Genomic DNA, 18,282 nt, shown 5'->3' with positions numbered 1-18,282 from the left:
AAAGTAAGGAACAATAATATTCAAGTATCATTAAACTTTTTTAAAAAAAAAAAATTAATCAATTTATAGTTAATCAAAGCATCTACCTATGGATTTCCTAAGAATCGACTAAGTTTGAACACCTATTACAGATTTTAATTTCGTATTCGTAATAGCAATCACAATTTCAATTCTTGAACCAAAAATAATATTGATTCAAATAACAAAAATTGTGCCAGAGAAAATAACCACGTGTAAGAAAATAGATGTTACATTATTACAAAATCTTGGAAAAGGAAATATTATTAGGATAGTGTATCACACTTTAGTTACTGATAAAAATAGCGAATAAAAATCAAATGACTATTTACATAAGATATTTTATATTTTCAATTTGCTATTTTGCTGAAAACATTCTGGTGTTTATAGATGCAACCAAACTCTTCCACTGACTTATTTAATATTAATTAAATATATTAATATATTTAGTTATTCGATTTTTTATACATGACACCATCCCTGTTGTCTTTTAATTTAAATTATTCATGATTTTAATTTCAAAGACGATTTAAACGTTTTTAATAAATAAAGTTCGTCGAGTGCAACACTGATTTATTGCTTAGAGTCGACTTGATACTTAAAATAAAGAGGAAGTGCATTTCATCTAGGCCTTCTCATTGAATGAAAAGTTCTAAGAATATATAGCTGACACAAAGTAATCTATTTAAATTATTTATATATCTATTAAATCAACTTAACACAGCTTTGACATGATAAAGAGCCAGCGAATTTCAATTCAGAATAAAAATATGTATTTTCTGTATTTGGAGATAATGTCTTTGTAAAAAAATAATCATCAATCAACAAAAATTGATTATTGATTAATTAGCGACCCGGATACTTTTGGCGCCCGGGTTGATACGCAATTTTTTTAGAAGATTTTTTGATCTTCATATTCATTTTTTTTTTCAATTTTAGAAACAGTGTTCAGAACAATTCTTTGTGTTTTCTGGGTTGATATGATATGATTCTAAAAACCTAGAATTATTAAGAGGCAACGCAGTGGTTTTTGGTGGTGTTTTCTTGTAATTAACTATTGAAAAAAATTTAAGACGATTTTTATGGAACTTTTTTGGCGATATATATCATGGTCTTATAGAACTTACTGTAATATTACGGCCTTACGACAAGTAGTTTAATTTTAAAAATTCATCAAAGTTTGATAGGATGGGTGTTTTTTTTTTTGAGGTTTGTTAAAATTAAAATTAGACGATTTACTTGGTATAACGATAGAGTTTTCGTTCGTTTTCAATTATGTTTAATAAATCCACTCGGAATATTTACGGAATCACTCATAAATTTATTTTATTATTGATTAAGTCGATTATTTTCACATATCGGGAAGTGCATGTAACTTGCCTCAAGGCGAAATACCAATACCAAGTAGTTAGTTTATAATTCACGAAAATGGAGAAGAAACTTCATTGAAAATTTCGCTGGATGGAAGTTAAGTTTCCAGTTCTGATTTTTTCAGTAAAATTTCTTAAAATGAGCTTAAAACAGTCGCGCAATGGCCAAAAAATTTAACTCATCCTTATACATTTGAAGAACAATATTGTTCCCTATCTTTCGAATTTTGACTTTTTTGTGAATTATAGATATAATATTCAACTGATTATTATGGATACTATCGGATACTCCTGACATAGTAAATCTCTAAAAAAAATCATGTATAGTCTATAAGTTTATAATAAATTAGGCGCACCGGTAAAATCCGGCCAACTACTGCTTCAACTGGAGGCTCCGTTAAGAAACAGAATAATAAAAAGCACTTGCCGCGCGGCATGCGTTTAGACCACGACGATTTGCTGCGTTTGGCCCGAGAACAATTATTTTGTAGCAACACAAATGGCACAAATGAAAGTAATAAAAATGGAACGAATGAAAATAGTACCAAAAATGGTCTCAAGGAAAATGATGCTGTCAAAAATGCTGAAACGCTGCTGCTTGCTCCATTGGATAGAGAAATTGTTTCATTGAAGATACAAGTATTTGCATTTTAATCATTATTTTTAAATACTATAATAGAGATTTTTTTTATCGTGGGTACATCATTGTTGTCCAATGCTTGTGTACCTGATTCTTATGATGTGTATTGCAAAACAATACATTCAATTAGAATAAGATCTTACGATTTTAATAACTGCCAGATTACTTTATGAATGCATAAAATTTGATTTATAGCTTTCTGTTCTTTTTAATTTAGAAATACATCATATTGGAAGGCATTGATGTACATTATTGTAAAAATCTTCAGATTTTATATATCTTAATATAGTAATATTGAATTTTTAGAAATAGAAAGCTCCCATTGATATGATTCCATACAATTTTTTGTATGTAATTTGAAACTTATTTTCATTTTCAATTTTGGATTATTGGTGGAATTATTTGAATCATTTAGTTTAGATATTAGTTTTCTTTGAACTAAAATATGGGTAACACTATTAGAATGAATTTCCTGGTTGGTTTATATATAATAATATATATATATATATATATATATACATATGTTGATAGTTTTCTTGATATTGGTACATATCGAAATATATGAATATATTCACTCATAAATTTAATTATTATCATATTAATATGAATATATTTATATATTGAAATATTTTGCAGCCCAATAATCAAATTAAAAGATTAAAAAGACAAATTCTTTATTAATTAAACATTTCGACACTTAATGTTTGTCATTATTCAGTAATATAAAAAACATTACTTTCTATACGTCGTTGAATGAACATGCTTCAAATTGGGGCATTATGTTGCTCATTTAATTTTTCCTTTTCATTAATGATCTATTAATTGTTTTTCTTTAGCACAATTTTGATGTTTTTAATAAATTTCATGTTTTTGTATTTTCCTGGTTTGGTATGAATATAATTTTCTTCCCTATTTATAATTTCTATCAAATGTTGTGATTATGTAATGTTTTTTATTATACTGAATGATGACACATGTTAAGTTTAACTAATAAAGAATTTGAATATATATATATATATATATATATATATATATATTGGTATATTTTTTATGTAGCCTCAAATATATAGACTACTTGACTGCCTACAGAAGTGTTTTAGTTTAAAAAGTGTTTGACGGAATTTGAATCTTAAATGAATATTTAACATAATATATTAATAAAAACAAAATACAACAACATGCAGACAACCATTCAAATAACAGAAATAGAAAAAAAACTTATTATTTTACTAAAAAAAATATATTTAACCTATTTCCATACATTTTTAATCCCAATTTGATTCTTGTTCAGTGAAAAAATTATAAAATCATAAAATAATCAATAAATATATAATAAATAAATAATGCTGAGAAATTACATCAACCAAAATTAATTTTATATATAAAGCTAACTATTGAAATGAAATTAAATAAAATATAGAAAACTTACTGTACAAATTTTTTAAACATTGAAACAGAGTCAAATTGCTAATTGGAAAAACATGATAATCAATCAAAAAGATTTTTTAGGAACTTAATTTAATTTTCATTCTATTTCTATTACCTCATGAATTATTAGCCTGTTTAGGAAGTATTTTATTTTTATCAACATATCCACCAACTTTATTAATTAATAAATAAATATTTAATTTTTTTATTTTATACTTATAATACTACTTACACTTCTGTACTTATTTACTTACATTACAAACATACTTTTTCAAAATCTCAAACTTCTACCTTGTGTTAGTTTATTAATATATTTCCATATTTTATTTAGGTTCAAGCAAATAAACAAGCTATAGGCACTCTCAAACGTAAGATTAATTCAGATACAAACTCATCAACTACGACAAGCACTTCTTCAACATCTATCAATGCAAGTGGTGGTAATGGAACTTCGGCTAATCAACTTATTGAAGAAATAAGACAATGTGGTGATGCAACACATCCGAGTGTTAAAATTACGACAAAATGGTCGAATGAAGAACTGCTATTGGCTGTTCAAGGTGTGAGAAAATATGGAAAAGATTTTCAGGTAAGATGATAATAGATGATAATGTATCATTGATTTATATCTTGAAAGGGCTGAGCTCTGTCGCAATTACCTAAGAAAAGTGAGTATGAAACATTAACTTGTTAAAGGTTTGTGAAATTTGTCTGATGCATTATACTTGTCTTCATTTTACTTAACAAACTTGACAGAATTTATAGTTTTATATCGCTGCTTTGATCATAGCTTGAAATTTTGCTGAAGGCAAAAATAAAATCTTATTAAAGTGTCTGCAGATTTTAATCAACTTCCATGATTTTTGAAATCTTGTAATGTTTTGTAATATACACTATAACAAGAAATGCAATACAAAATATTAACCAGAAAGAAAATATGTTCTTGCTAAATAAATATTTAAATTTTATGATTTAAACTATATTTCTTAAGTTTTCTCTTTATTGAAAAGATTAATGTATCATAGATTTAATATCTATTCATGATTTTTTAAACAAAGTTTTGGCCTTTTTATTTTTTTCAAAGATATCTATCCATGGGTTTTTAAACATAGTTTTGGCCAACAGGCCAAGTTGAGTTCTAAATCTAATAAAAGCTTTACTCAAATTCTGAAAAAAGAGTGCGTGTAAGTTTCACATGCGATTGAAGTAAAACTTATTTGCTACTGTTCAAGATGGCATTTAAGTGAAAATAAATACATCATATAACAATTTTGAATAATAATTAGTAATATGCTAACACATTTATTAATGTCAACCATTATACACATTTATATAATGATGAATTATAAATTATATATTTATAATACCATTAAAAATATGTATAATATTTAAAAACAATAATGTAAATAAAGTCATACTTCAAATATGACATGATCGGTTTGTCATTGTAATTAACATTTAGAAATGAAATTTCATTAGAGAATTCTATAAGAGATCACACAGTGGATTATGTTAAATAACGCCTAAACAAATATTGTTTCCGCAACTTCACTCATCATGTAATTTTGTTTGAAGAACATCATGTAATTAAAATTAACATACATGCATTGACTGCTGGTATTTTCTTTTTCACTTGCGATATAATCTCATTCTTTGAACAGCTGTAATATCTGTCTTGCCTAAAAAATATTTTCCATTTTAATAACTTCAAAGAATTATAGAAACTACAAACAATATAGAAATAATTTCTAATCAATAAACTTACGTTTAGTACACAAATGTTTAATTTATTTTATTATATTCAAGGAACGGGGTAAAATATTCTTCTGATTCAGGCATTTTTCATTAAATCAAGATTTGTACTATGATGTAACTTTAAAATGTTTATCTATGCCGATTTCCTTGTTGATATCGGTACGCATACAACGTTGATGCCGGTAGGCATACAACGACAGATCTCTATTTACATGCACAATGACTAATCACAATCGACCCGTATTAAAATAATTTCATCGAGAGCAAATGACGTATAGTTCGGGCGTAACGTTTTTCCGTTGCATTTGTACGGATTTACACCCTAGTTGTGCCTAAAGAAGTTTTACTTCAATTAAATTTATATTTCTAATAGATTATCTGCTGGCTGTATAAACTAATATCTTATTATAAAGTTTTTATTTTTATATATACTGTTAACAATCTTTGCTCCATGTTGTTTTGTTTAAATAGAGTTCAGAATATAAATTAAGAACAAGAATTATGGGAAAGTTTAATACATGTGCATAATTTGAATGTTGATAGACTTAACATTTTATTATTAAAAATATTTCTGACTTGTTTATTATACTTTTACAGGCGATTGCTGAAGCAATTGGTTCTAAAACAGAGGCCCATGTCCGCGCATTCTTTATTAACTATAGACGAAGATACAATTTGGACAGTGTTTTACGAGACTATGAGCAAGAAAAAAATCAGACTCAACAGGTATGGATGTTACAGAGTGTACTAACATGAAAAATGTATAAATTGTAATTTTAATTGGATGATTGTTTGGGTGTTAAAATATACAGTTTATTTTTTTTATTTATATATTTTGATAAAAATTAATATCCTTTATATCTTTCTCTAGTTTATTTTACTTTTATTATGTCAAACATTCACATTTTTCTTTCAATTTAATATTGAATTTGTTACTATATTTTTTCAGTCTTACATATTAGAGTTTCCTTCAAGTTAACATCAACTATATTTTTGATGGACTATTATTTGAATTTTAATTTTGATGGAGATTTTTAAATATTGAAGCATTTTCACTTTATAAGATGGGTTATGGATGCAATTAGAAGTGATCAAAGATATATATTATTAGCTTTGTTTCGGATAATTATCAAGATTAAAATAAGCGCTTTCTAATTATACATATTCATTTGAAATTAATATAAAAACCAGGGAATTTGAAGTTATAACAAAAGTTTATTTAGAAAGATATATGCATTATAAAATTAACAACATTATTATCATATGGTCTTTCTAATTTTTCTTAAGTTGAAATATTGAGAATTATTGCTATTACAATATATAAATCAATTTAAAAAAGGGATGAACTGTTCTTCGAGCAATAGACTGTAGTATCTTTAGAAAGATATTCATTATATATAATCTATATAGAGCCAAGAGTGATTTCTTAAAGTACTTCAGTCCAAATTTGGATATATATATATATTGGATATATAATATAATTTAGGGTGGTTCTTAATTTGAATTTCCTTGCTCCCAGGGGCTCAAATGCTTCCAAATTGATGAAAAACAATTCTAACTATTATTAACTTCAAGCATTCAACCAATGTTTCTTGGTTTTTCTTCCTAAGTAAATATTTATTCCTTGAAATATATCAAATTTTTGTTGTAAATTTTTTATTTATGATCAAAATAAGCAAATACAATGTTATTCTCAAAATTTTGATTCACTTGTTGCTAAGTTATAAAACAAATGGAATTTTACCCATGTTATTTTCATAGAAACTTTGATTGAATTGAACTATCTAAAAGATAATATTAAGAGCTAAAACCATATTAAAAACCACCCTAATATATATATCCAAATTTGGATTGAAGTACTTTAAAAAATCACTCTTAACTCCTCTAAATAGTCAACACTTTTTCCTAATTGTTATTATCTACAAAAAACGAAAGTTTAAATGATTAGACTTAGACTTATTAGCTTTGTGTAAATATTTTATTTATTTATGGATTTACTTAGATTTTTTTAGATTTACGGGTAAAGCTTTTTACAATTTCAAATTGAATTTACAACTGAAATTACAACAACTATTCCAAAATAGAAAAGAAAATCAAAGTTCAAATTTAATAAAGAAGATGCCTTGATATTACATATCCATTTTGAGCATCTTCAAGTGATCTCCATTAATTCAGATAGTTTCTTCAGAAATTTAACATTTTTTTTGATAAATGAAGTAGAATCAAATACATGGAAAATATTGTATAATAAAGATACTACAGACAAAAATATCTATATTTATAAAACGTGACAAGAAATTAGTAAAGAAATATTCAAGTTACCTACAGGTGGGATAGTAGTACAGTAGTACTACTTGAAGTCTAAAAGCAATTGATTTTTAGTAATTTAATCGAAACGTTGTAAAATTTATAATTACTTACTTGACATATTTGAAAGCATAATAAATTAAAAATTTTCGATACCAAGTCCATTAAATAAAAAAAATTTATTGTTTCTTGTCTTCATTATATAAAAAATCATCTGAAAACTAAAGCTATTGAGTCGAATCAAATAAATTAACTAAAGAAACTACTTCAAAAAGATAAAGTAAATGAAAGTAAAAATGAAAGCTATTGATTTTTAGTAATTCAATTGAAATGCTGTGATACTTATAATTAGTTGCTTGGTATTTTTGAAAGCGTAATAAATCAAAAAATTTATATCAAGTCTATCTAAAAAATAAAATAATAAATAATAAATTTATAGTTCTTTGTCTTCAATTACTTCAAAAAGTCTGGTTTGATGATGAGCAACGGTTTCTTGCATATAATGTGTACATATTTAAACTTTCTGGTTTTCAATTCTTTTTTCAGGGTTATTTAAATCTTAATTTGTGAGATAATGTTAAATTTTTGTTCTAATCTTTAGATGGACATAGATAACAATGAAACAGGAACTTTTTCCGAAAGTAATTCCCAAGCGCCGATGGAAGCATCAAAATAATATCATTATAGAAAATTTTAATATAGATATATAATTTTATATGCATGTGTTGTGACACATGCGCCCCCTTAGCTATAAGTTCGAATGTGTGAATAGTAAACTTTATTATGAATAAGATATAAATTAGTTAAACATAGATTATTATAAATAATAAATTGATTTGATAAGCACATCATCTTATTGTGAATATGAGTGTACATGCTTAGAATTCACTTATTTTAAAATTAAATACGAATTGTTAAACTTTCATTTTTATCTTTTAACATTATATAAATACATCATCACAATCAAGTTTTTAATGAAACTTGTGTCGGTACTAAGAGCATGAATATTCTTTTAAGTAAGTGATATAATTATGATTAATTGTGATTTAGAATTTTGACTTTATTTCAACATCTGCTTACATAAACAACAATTTGTTTATTTGCTCTTAGAAATTGCAGTGTCCGTAACAATTGGAAAAGAATATACAAATCAAAAATGTTGATAAACTGAAAAGACAAAAAGAATTTTTAATAATTTATCGAATTTAGGCTTGTTTGTCACTGGGTGCATGTTTGTATAATTTAGTATGAATGAAAGTTTAGAAATACCTTATTTTATCATGTATAGAGAAAAGAGACTAGGTGAGAAAGTATCATATAATAACGCCTTGATGCGTTCAAGAAAATTAAATTATTTTTATCATTTAAACATTATCTAATTTTAAGTTTTATATAAAGATTTTAAGTTGTTAGATATTTTTCAACAAAAGCTGCCTGAATTCATCACCAATCTAATTTATTTAATAATATAATACAGATCTAATATTTACTTGTTGGTGTGTAATGGAAGGAGAAGGAAACCCTTTCATAAAATTTATATACCAGTGTGTAATCTAGAAAAAAAGATCTCGTAGAAAAATATATATTAAATCGTTATATTATTTGGTGTAATACGTTTGTTTTTCCTTGCTTACTTATTTGATTTAAACATAACTTACTTTTATTTAGAGTTGGCAGTAGTTAATTTATACAATTAAAATGATACAAAATATATTTGTATTTTTAGATAATATACTTTTTAGGTTTATTGCTATATATCTAATTTTATTTAATGTTTTATTTTATAATTGTAAATACTTTGCTATCTTAGTTAAATACAGTGAATAGTATATTTTAAATCAACTTTACAAATTACAAGAACTTTGATTTTATTAATGCTTTACAAGCAAATTATTTTCAATTGTTTGTAAATATTCAAATTGAATAAAAGGCTTTGCCAAATTTTGTAAATTTGTCAAAGCATAATGAAATGATACTAAATTATATTTATTACTATCAATTTAGACTTAATACAAATTTAAACAAATTTTTTAGAATGTGTTATTTATTGCTTCAGAAATGATTGCAGACTATTTCGTTGTTGCCGAATATGATAGGAAACGCATACATATTATGTTCAAAACTGCCTAAATATATTTTATACATACACATATACATATAGTATATTTATGTATATTATTATATACACATATATTATATTTAAAATTGTATATAATTATTCATTTATTATATATATATATATATATATATATACATAATGTAAATGTTTGCGCTGCATTATAATTGTAGTTCGTATGTATATATAAAATAATGATTAGGTTTTTTTTTATTTTAACTATAAAATTTATTTCTATTATTGAAATTCATTTTTGTTAGGTAAATACCATAATTATTAAGTATATCACGATTAAGTATACCGTTTAGCATAAACAAGTAATATATATTTTATATATACTTGCATGTATGTCCACATACTGTTACATACGTGCAATTAATTAAAACATATGTGGCTGCTTTTTATTTCATTAAATGAAATCAGAAAAGGTGACTATTAGTCCTACAAACTGCTCTGGTTTTATTTCATTGTAGATTTTTATGCATCTGTATGTATAAGATTTATATAACTTTCATATGTGATTTTTCATCTTAATATTTCATGTGCATGTTGGTGTCTTATTGATAAAACATGTTTTATGAATTAGTTTTTGTATGTTTATTTTTGTGAGTTGAAAAAAAAACTATGATGAAAAAAATTGAAAATGCTTATATTACATACAGATACATTTATATTAGCAATTAAAGCATCTGTATACATTTTTAACATTGTGTTGTACTTTTCAAGATCATCTTTATTTGTATGTAAATATATTGAACCACTTATTTATATGTTGTTTATGTATTTATTTGTTTCTTGAGTATATTGTGTGAAGAGTGAAAATGTTAAGTGGAAAACATTTGAAGCTTTATAAAATATGAAATGTAAATAATTATCAAATTAATTTACTCTTTAATTTTGGTTAGAAAAAATCTATGCAATCTTTGGCATAACATAAGAATTTATTTTAAAATATATTAAATACTGTTTCAAATTATTATTGTTATGGTTGTGATACTTTAAAGTGATAGATCAGTTATGAATATTTATGATTTTGCAATAGGTAATTAAAAAACATTTTTACAAAATATTGGTTTATTTGAAGCAATACATGAGGAATGTTAACATAAATAGAAGTGTTAAAAATATTCAAAAACTTGATACAAGAAATTCATTTAAAATCTCACATTCTACAAAAACACTCGAGTGCCAATTCAATAAATAAAAATCATGCAAGCAACTCAAACAAGCATCTTGTAAACTTGAAATAACAGCCTAACATGACGACTGGACAAGCATTTAGTTTTCATCAACATCAGCCTCTTGCTCTTCATCAAATTCTGCCTCATCATCAGCAGTGGCTTCTTGGTATTGTTGGTATTCAGAAACCAAATCATTCATGTTGCTCTCGGCTTCAGTGAATTCCATTTCATCCATACCTTCACCAGTGTACCAATGCAAGAAAGCCTTTCTTCGGAACATAGCAGTGAATTGTTCTGAGATACGCTTGAACAATTCTTGAATAGCAGTGGAGTTGCCAATAAATGTTGCAGACATTTTCAGACCTCTGGGTGGAATATCACAAACTGCAGTCTTGACGTTGTTTGGAATCCATTCTACAAAGTAGCTGCTGTTTTGTTTTGAATGTTCAGCATTTGTTCATCTACTTCTTTCATTGACATGCGTCCTCTGAACACAGCTGCCACAGTCAAGTAACGACCATGTCGGGGATCACATGCAGCCATCATGTTCTTGGCATCAAACATTTGTTGTGTTAGTTCTGGTACTGTGAGGGCTCTGTATTGTTGGCTTCCCCTAGATGTGAGTGGTGCAAATCCAGGCATGAAGAAGTGCAAACGAGGGAAAGGTACCATGTTCACAGCCAATTTCCTCAAATCTGCATTCAATTGTCCAGGGAATCTAAGGCAAGTAGTGACTCCAGACATTGTTAAAGAAACTAAATGATTAAGATCTCCATATGTAGGTGTGGTAAGTTTCAAAGTTCTAAAGCAGATATCGTAGAGAGCTTCGTTATCAATACAATAGGTTTCATCTGTGTTTTCAACTAATTGATGAACAGACAAAGTGGCATTGTATGGTTCAACTACAGTGTCTGAAACCTTGGGTGAAGGTACTACTGAATAAGTATTCATAATTCTGTCTGGATACTCCTCTCTGATTTTAGAAATAAGTAGAGTACCCATACCAGATCCAGTACCACCTCCCAAGGAGTGGGTCAATTGGAAACCTTGTAAGCAATCACAGGACTCTGCTTCCTTGCGAACAACATCTAATACGGAATCAACAAGCTCAGCCCCCTCAGTGTAATGTCCCTTAGCCCAGTTGTTGCCAGCTCCACTTTGTCCAAAGACAAAGTTATCGGGACGGAAAATTTGTCCATAAGGCCCTGAGCGTACAGAGTCCATGGTTCCTGGCTCCAAGTCAACAAGAATGGCGCGGGGAACGTACTTGCCGCCGGAGGCTTCATTGTAGTAAACATTAATACGTTCTAATTGAAGATCAGAGTCTCCATGGTAGGCGCCAGTTGGGTCGATACCGTGCTCATCTGAGATGATCTCCCAGAACTAAGAAAAGATTAAATATTGTTAACATACGTCGAGTTGAAGGGAAATTGTGATGTATGGAGTATATCTTTTGTAATAACATTACCAAGCCCTAGCAAAGAAATCAAACAATTTAGGCGGCCATTTATTACATAAAATACAATTACCTTAGCTCCAATTTGGTTTCCACATTGTCCAGTTTGAATGTGCACAATTTCCCTCATGTTTGCTGTTTATTTCTCGAAACTTGCACGAATTTATTTAATGAATCAGCGAATTAAAAACTGCAGTTGACGCTGACTTCGGCTGCGCTAATTTATACAAGACCGGCTACGCCCGATGCTGCGTTCTCATTGGATGGAGCTCATGTTACCAACTGCAAAAAATATATTATTCTGTTTCAATCGTTAATTTTGAATTATAGTTATTTCTGCAAGCCAAACATTCTACATCTTTCGATTGAACACGACACGCATCTTAAAATCTCAAACGAAAATTATTATCATTAAGAAGGTATTTATTTTAAAATTAGGCTTTTTATTATATGTAATGGGATTACAGATTAGATATTTCTTTAAATTAAAATTATGTGGTGCTGTTCAAGAAATCTAAACTGAAGAAAATATATCGTTTTGATTCTGGAAGATTTATGTATAATAAATCTAATTGAAGTTAATTTATTCACGATAAAAAACAAAAATATAAATATTAAAAATTTTCTAACCAGTCAACTTGTAAATTCATATATGAAGTTTATCATTATGTACATACAGTGCGAAGTGCATATTTTGGGCTTGTTTAAGCCACTGTTTGAGAATCTTTGCAATCAATATTTCACCAAGTGTTGCCATGAATTTATAATAAATTTCTGCTTCTAAAATAGTCAAATTTATCATTTAATTTCTTGAAATAATTGATTCAAAAGTAGTATTGTTTATTTAGGAATATAAAATAATAATTTCTTAAAAATAATAATAAAATAAACTCTTATAAAATAATTTATTTCCATGTTGGTCATGCAAAATATTGTGAAGTTTCATTAACTTCAGAGCGAATCATAACCAAAGCGATTCCTTGAATAAATTGTCAAAATAATAAAACATGGTGGATGTGTTACTTCGTAATTGTTAAAGAAAATATATGTTAAAAGAAAAGTATTATTTTATTCGGAAGTAAACTCATAAATAATTAAATAAATTCATTCATAACATAACATAAATGAGGCACATACGCTAATTTATATTTTGGCTCAATCACGACAGAATTATCGATCGTGAGGTTAGTAAGTTTTGATGCATTTGGTTCTTCGTATTACTCAATAATGTTTGATAATTATTATTGCAATAATGTTGCGCATTGATAATATAAATAAAAAATTGCATATTTTGAATAGTCACGCTTATAAAATTTTTGCAATTATTCATCAAAAGTCGATTTTGTAGAGAATAATTGTATTTACTGAGTTAGTGAAACCTTATTTTATTTGTATATTTATTATATATTATGTCGATGTATTTATACTCATATGTAATTGCACTTAAGTTTAGTAAATAAGTAGGTAGAATAGTTAGAGAAGTATGCACTAGTTTAATTAAATATTAAGCAATTCGATAGTCCACGATGTCAATTGCAAATAATATAAAAAACTGCTTGCATGACATGATTAAAATATGCAATTTTTAACATCGGCTATATAGCAATATTTAAAAATGTAATGAAATTATTTTGCCATTTACGATATTTTTATTGATAGTTTTTTCTCTTGTTGTAGCCTGCAATATGTATAATGGAATCGGTTTGCAAACCGCAAGAGGCTCCGGCACAAATGGACATGTTCAAAGAAATTGGGCTTCTGTCAAACCCTTTAAAGATAAGGTCAAATATAGAACTGACGAAGACATAGCAAAACTTGAAGCCACATCTATTAGACAGCCCAATAAAGGAATTTTGGATCATGAAAGAAAAAGAAAAATTGAGGTCAAGTGTACCGAATTGGAAGATCTTTTAGAAGAACAAGGGTTAGCGCTATTTATTCTTTGCTAATGTGATACTATTTCAGTTTCGTAAGGAGCGACTTAATTATTAGAAGTGCCTTGCAAGATATTCTAGTTTTGGGATTGAACTTGAACTTTTTTAATTTACATATTTAGTTTTCTGTGTTAGCCTGTAATAGTTTTTTTTGTTTATCATAAATATTTACATCTTTACACTTCATAATTAGTACCTTCATGTACTTTAAAGAAATTATCCTTATTCATTCTTTTACATTTTTATGCTTAGCAGGTACTAGATTTGTCATAAGTTTATTTGAATCAAAACTAATTTTTGCACTACAATTTTTATTACATACATACATAGAAATTTAAATTGTAGTAATTAATTAAATATTTCTTGATTAAATTTGGGAAAATACTATTTCCAATAGAAAATTATAACTAAAATGATTAATATAATCAAAAATTGTTGGCTCACTAATAATATTTCAAAATACAATTTCTGCAATATTTTGAGTATTAACTAATTACTAAATATTAATTACTATATTAAAAGGTATTTTTATTTTCTGTATTTTTAATTATTTGTATGCAAAACTTATTGATTATTGAAGTATTTTCACTGTCACAATATATAATTGCATATATTATTTTATAGAATATTCCAATACATTTAATTATTCCATTATTGAACTTTATTTTATATTTCATATTCTAGATTACCAAAAGCTGATATTATTGTGAAAGTAATGGAATTCCGCACAAAGATGACCATGTTAGACGATCCTGTTAGTTTACCACAAGATGAATTTGGTCGAGTAATGTAAGTTTTTTTTCAACCAATAGCTATTAATATTTTTATTCAGACTCTGAATAAAATATTTGGCATTATATCTATGTATTATTTATTGATTAAAATGAGCCTTTTGTGGAATGAATTCTAATTTCTATTTGAATAAAATTAAAACTCATTGTTAATATAATTCGAAATTATGCTAAAAAAATAATATCTTGCTTCTATATTAAATTTAAAAGATCTGAAAAAAAATACAAATAATACAAATAAAATCAATTACTACTTATAATGAAAATAAAAAGGATATTTATTAAAAGCCAAAAAGTAGATGGAAATAATAATTGCATAATGCTAGCCAGTCAGTCAATTTTTGTTCCGATATGATGAAGTTGATATATCTTGCAATGATATTAGATTTTCTGCTTTATATATGAAATGTCTTAAATAGTAAAGATCAATTTTATTATAATTTTTTTTTCATGAGACTTATTCAAAGAGTGAAATTATTATTAAGTAATTCAAAAGAGGACATTTTAAGAACTGAATATATCATTAAAATGTTATAAAGTGTAAGGATAATTTTGCATAATTTCAAATAAGATGCTTTAGTTTGAATAATTTTTACTTTGTATATTTTATTTAAAATCATTAAAATGTTTCAGTAACAAAAATTAAAAATAAGAAACCTTTTTTGTCCTAATCATTTTGTTCTTGCATTTTTATTAATTTCAATAATTTGTTCTATTATATTCTTTATTAAAGTTTTTAACATGCCATATATTTACGACTACATAAATTCATCTTTTCTCTACATAATATATTTATGCCAAAGCTTGTTATGATGGCACACATACAGTGTCGAAACATATATAATAAATAGTTAAATTATTTATTTAACAAAACATTTGAAGTTATATAAACATATACTTAAAATTTTTTTAAATTTTGTAAAATGTTGAAACATACAAAAAGCGATAAATACTTGTATTATTTATTTTGCAAGTTTCAATACTGTTCTTTTTGTTACACTAATTTAAATACTTAAACTTATATCAAGTCCAAACTGCTTAAATATATATATATATATATATATATATATATATATATATATATAATTGGAAATGATTTGATATTTCTATTTATCAAAATGAAATTTCTTTTCACATCTATGATGAGATGATCATAAAATTTAATATTGTTTAATAAGGTTAATGCTTGTTATTAATTGTTTGATATAGTACAGTTTCGTATTTATAGAATTTAAATAAGTAAATTAACATTATAATAAATAAATTATATTTCTAAAACAATTTAAGACTACCATATCCACCATACCTTAGCTTAGAGTCTCAATTTGGCTCTTTTTCAATATATAAAACAACAAAAAATTATATAAGAAATAAAATAGTAAACATTAAAATGATTAACAATCAACAAAATTTTTTATTTATTTATTTATTCAACGCCCAAGACATTAATACAATATAATTACATTTTAAAGTGTACAAATTATAAACTAAAGATAATATGTGAGAAAATTAGAGTATTAAGAGTTCATAGATAGATAGCTTTATATAAATACATAACCCTTAATCGAAACTACAAATATATAATACTAAATAAAAACTATTATATTATAAACTAATAAAAACCTAAAATATTAAACATTTAATAGACTACAAATATCTACTTAAAACAGTCATTTAAGGATAATTTTTCTGGCTTGATTTTTTATTGCAAAGTAAATCACCTGAAAATATTACGTATAAGAGATATAATAATGAATATTAGAATGATTTATAAAAAAATTAACATAAATATTGTAAAGTAAAAATATCGTAAACTACCTGAAAACATTACGTATAAGAAATGAAATAATAAATATTAAAATGATTTATAAAGTAATGAACAAAAATATTAAAAAGTATATATATATATATATATATATATATATATATATACATACATACATACATACATACATACATACACGTTCCGCAAGGGTGGGTGCTTGCCAGAAATTGATTTTCTTTGTTCACCCTTGTATTTCGATTTTACCCTATTTAAGTGACCCTGTTAGTATTAGTCACCCTCGGTTATTTGGATAATGGAATGAGATTGGATTCATTTTAGAATTTTTAGTCTAAATTATAGTAAAATGCAATAAATATAAATAATCTATGTTCCATCAAAGCAAAAATATTAAGATAAATATTTGCAGTATCCAAGCTATACTTTTATCAAACAACTTCCGCTGGAATGTTTTATTTTTATTGAATATCGATTCTGTTTAAAAATACTACGAAGATATATTTTTAATTTGATACGGTAGTAATGCATGAATGTTATCAATTAATAAGACCCCATTGATATTATTAATGATATAGTATCTTATTGTTTTTTGTTTATTTCTTTTGTTTCCTGCGTTTGTTTGTTTGGCATTTCTATTGTTCTAGTAAATTCGTTTTTATTTCAACACCGAGCAATTTGTTTATATTTTCATTTATGATTCATAACTTAATCAAGTCATTTAGTAATTGTTTTGTTTTTATTTAACAAATGGTTATAAGCTGGCAAGCCGAGTGGTTCTTTCTGACTTTGATATATATTGTATTATGTAATTAATTTTTATTTAACCTAAATATTTTCTGTTTGCTTTAGTTTATTTTATTATTGTTTATTATTTTATTATTAACTTCCCGCATAATAATCGCAAATAAATCGAATATCTAAATTTTTATGTATCTTTACGTTTCAAAGGTTTTTGAACATTTTGGCATACTTTAGAAAAAATTGATGTATTTGTGAGCGCGTGTGGATACAAATTTTCTTCTACAATTTCGAGAAAACTAATCAACCGATTTGAATGATTCAGCAAACATTCGATTCCTATTAATGAGGAAACGTGCTGATTAGTTAGCACGTTATATTAGGATAAGGCAGGTCTAGCCGTTTCGAAGATATGGAGCAAAAAGTGTCAAAAATTGTAATTCAGGTTTTGAGAGAACGGAGCGTCCGATTTGAATGATTCAAAAAACATTTTACCTGTATTGACAAAATGAAGAATTTATTAAATTTTTGGGAAGGCAGGTCTAGTGGTTTCGGAGATTGAGTCAAAACAATAAAAAAAAGCCATTTGGAGGTCAAAAATGATCATTAGACATATGCGCATCAAATTATCAGATATTTTAAAGAGATTTTAATAATAAGTATGAACTTTGTTTACATTTCCATGGGTTCCGTACCAATGTTTAACTGTAATACTGCGACGCGACTCAATTAATTTTTTCTACGGAAAGTTCCAGCAATTTGTCT

At 26.0% G+C, this 18,282-nt stretch overlaps 2 protein-coding genes and 1 pseudogene across 2 annotated transcripts; 2 read left to right on the top strand and 1 right to left on the bottom strand.

Moving 5' to 3' along the window:
• Positions 1-1,750: 1,750 nt before the first annotated feature.
• Positions 1,751-8,364, top strand: LOC113383276 (REST corepressor 3-like). The gene is made up of 4 exons (XM_026621536.1): positions 1,751-2,027; positions 3,788-4,045; positions 5,809-5,937; positions 8,120-8,364. The coding sequence occupies exons 1-4, from the start codon at positions 1,824-1,826 to the stop codon at positions 8,192-8,194; spliced, it is 666 nt and encodes a 221-aa protein (XP_026477321.1). The 5' UTR covers positions 1,751-1,823; the 3' UTR covers positions 8,195-8,364.
• A 2,326-nt stretch (positions 8,365-10,690) lies between these two features.
• LOC113382987 lies at positions 10,691-12,504 on the bottom strand (annotated as a pseudogene).
• A 735-nt stretch (positions 12,505-13,239) lies between these two features.
• LOC113383554 (serine/arginine repetitive matrix protein 2-like) lies at positions 13,240-14,998 on the top strand. The gene is made up of 3 exons (XM_026621813.1): positions 13,240-13,455; positions 13,949-14,195; positions 14,890-14,998. Exons 2-3 carry the CDS (start codon positions 13,957-13,959, stop codon positions 14,996-14,998), a joined length of 348 nt encoding a protein of 115 aa, XP_026477598.1. The 5' UTR covers positions 13,240-13,455; positions 13,949-13,956.
• The last annotated feature ends 3,284 nt before the right edge of the window (positions 14,999-18,282 follow it).

The sequence above is a fragment of the Ctenocephalides felis genome, unplaced genomic scaffold (assembly GCF_003426905.1).
Source record: "Ctenocephalides felis isolate EL2017-DRISC unplaced genomic scaffold, ASM342690v1 CF-g0.4_SCAFFOLD_03570, whole genome shotgun sequence".
Lineage (NCBI taxonomy): Eukaryota > Metazoa > Arthropoda > Insecta > Siphonaptera > Pulicidae > Ctenocephalides > Ctenocephalides felis.
Note: the sequence above shows the minus strand (reverse complement) of the source record. Positions and strands in the feature narration are given on the sequence as shown.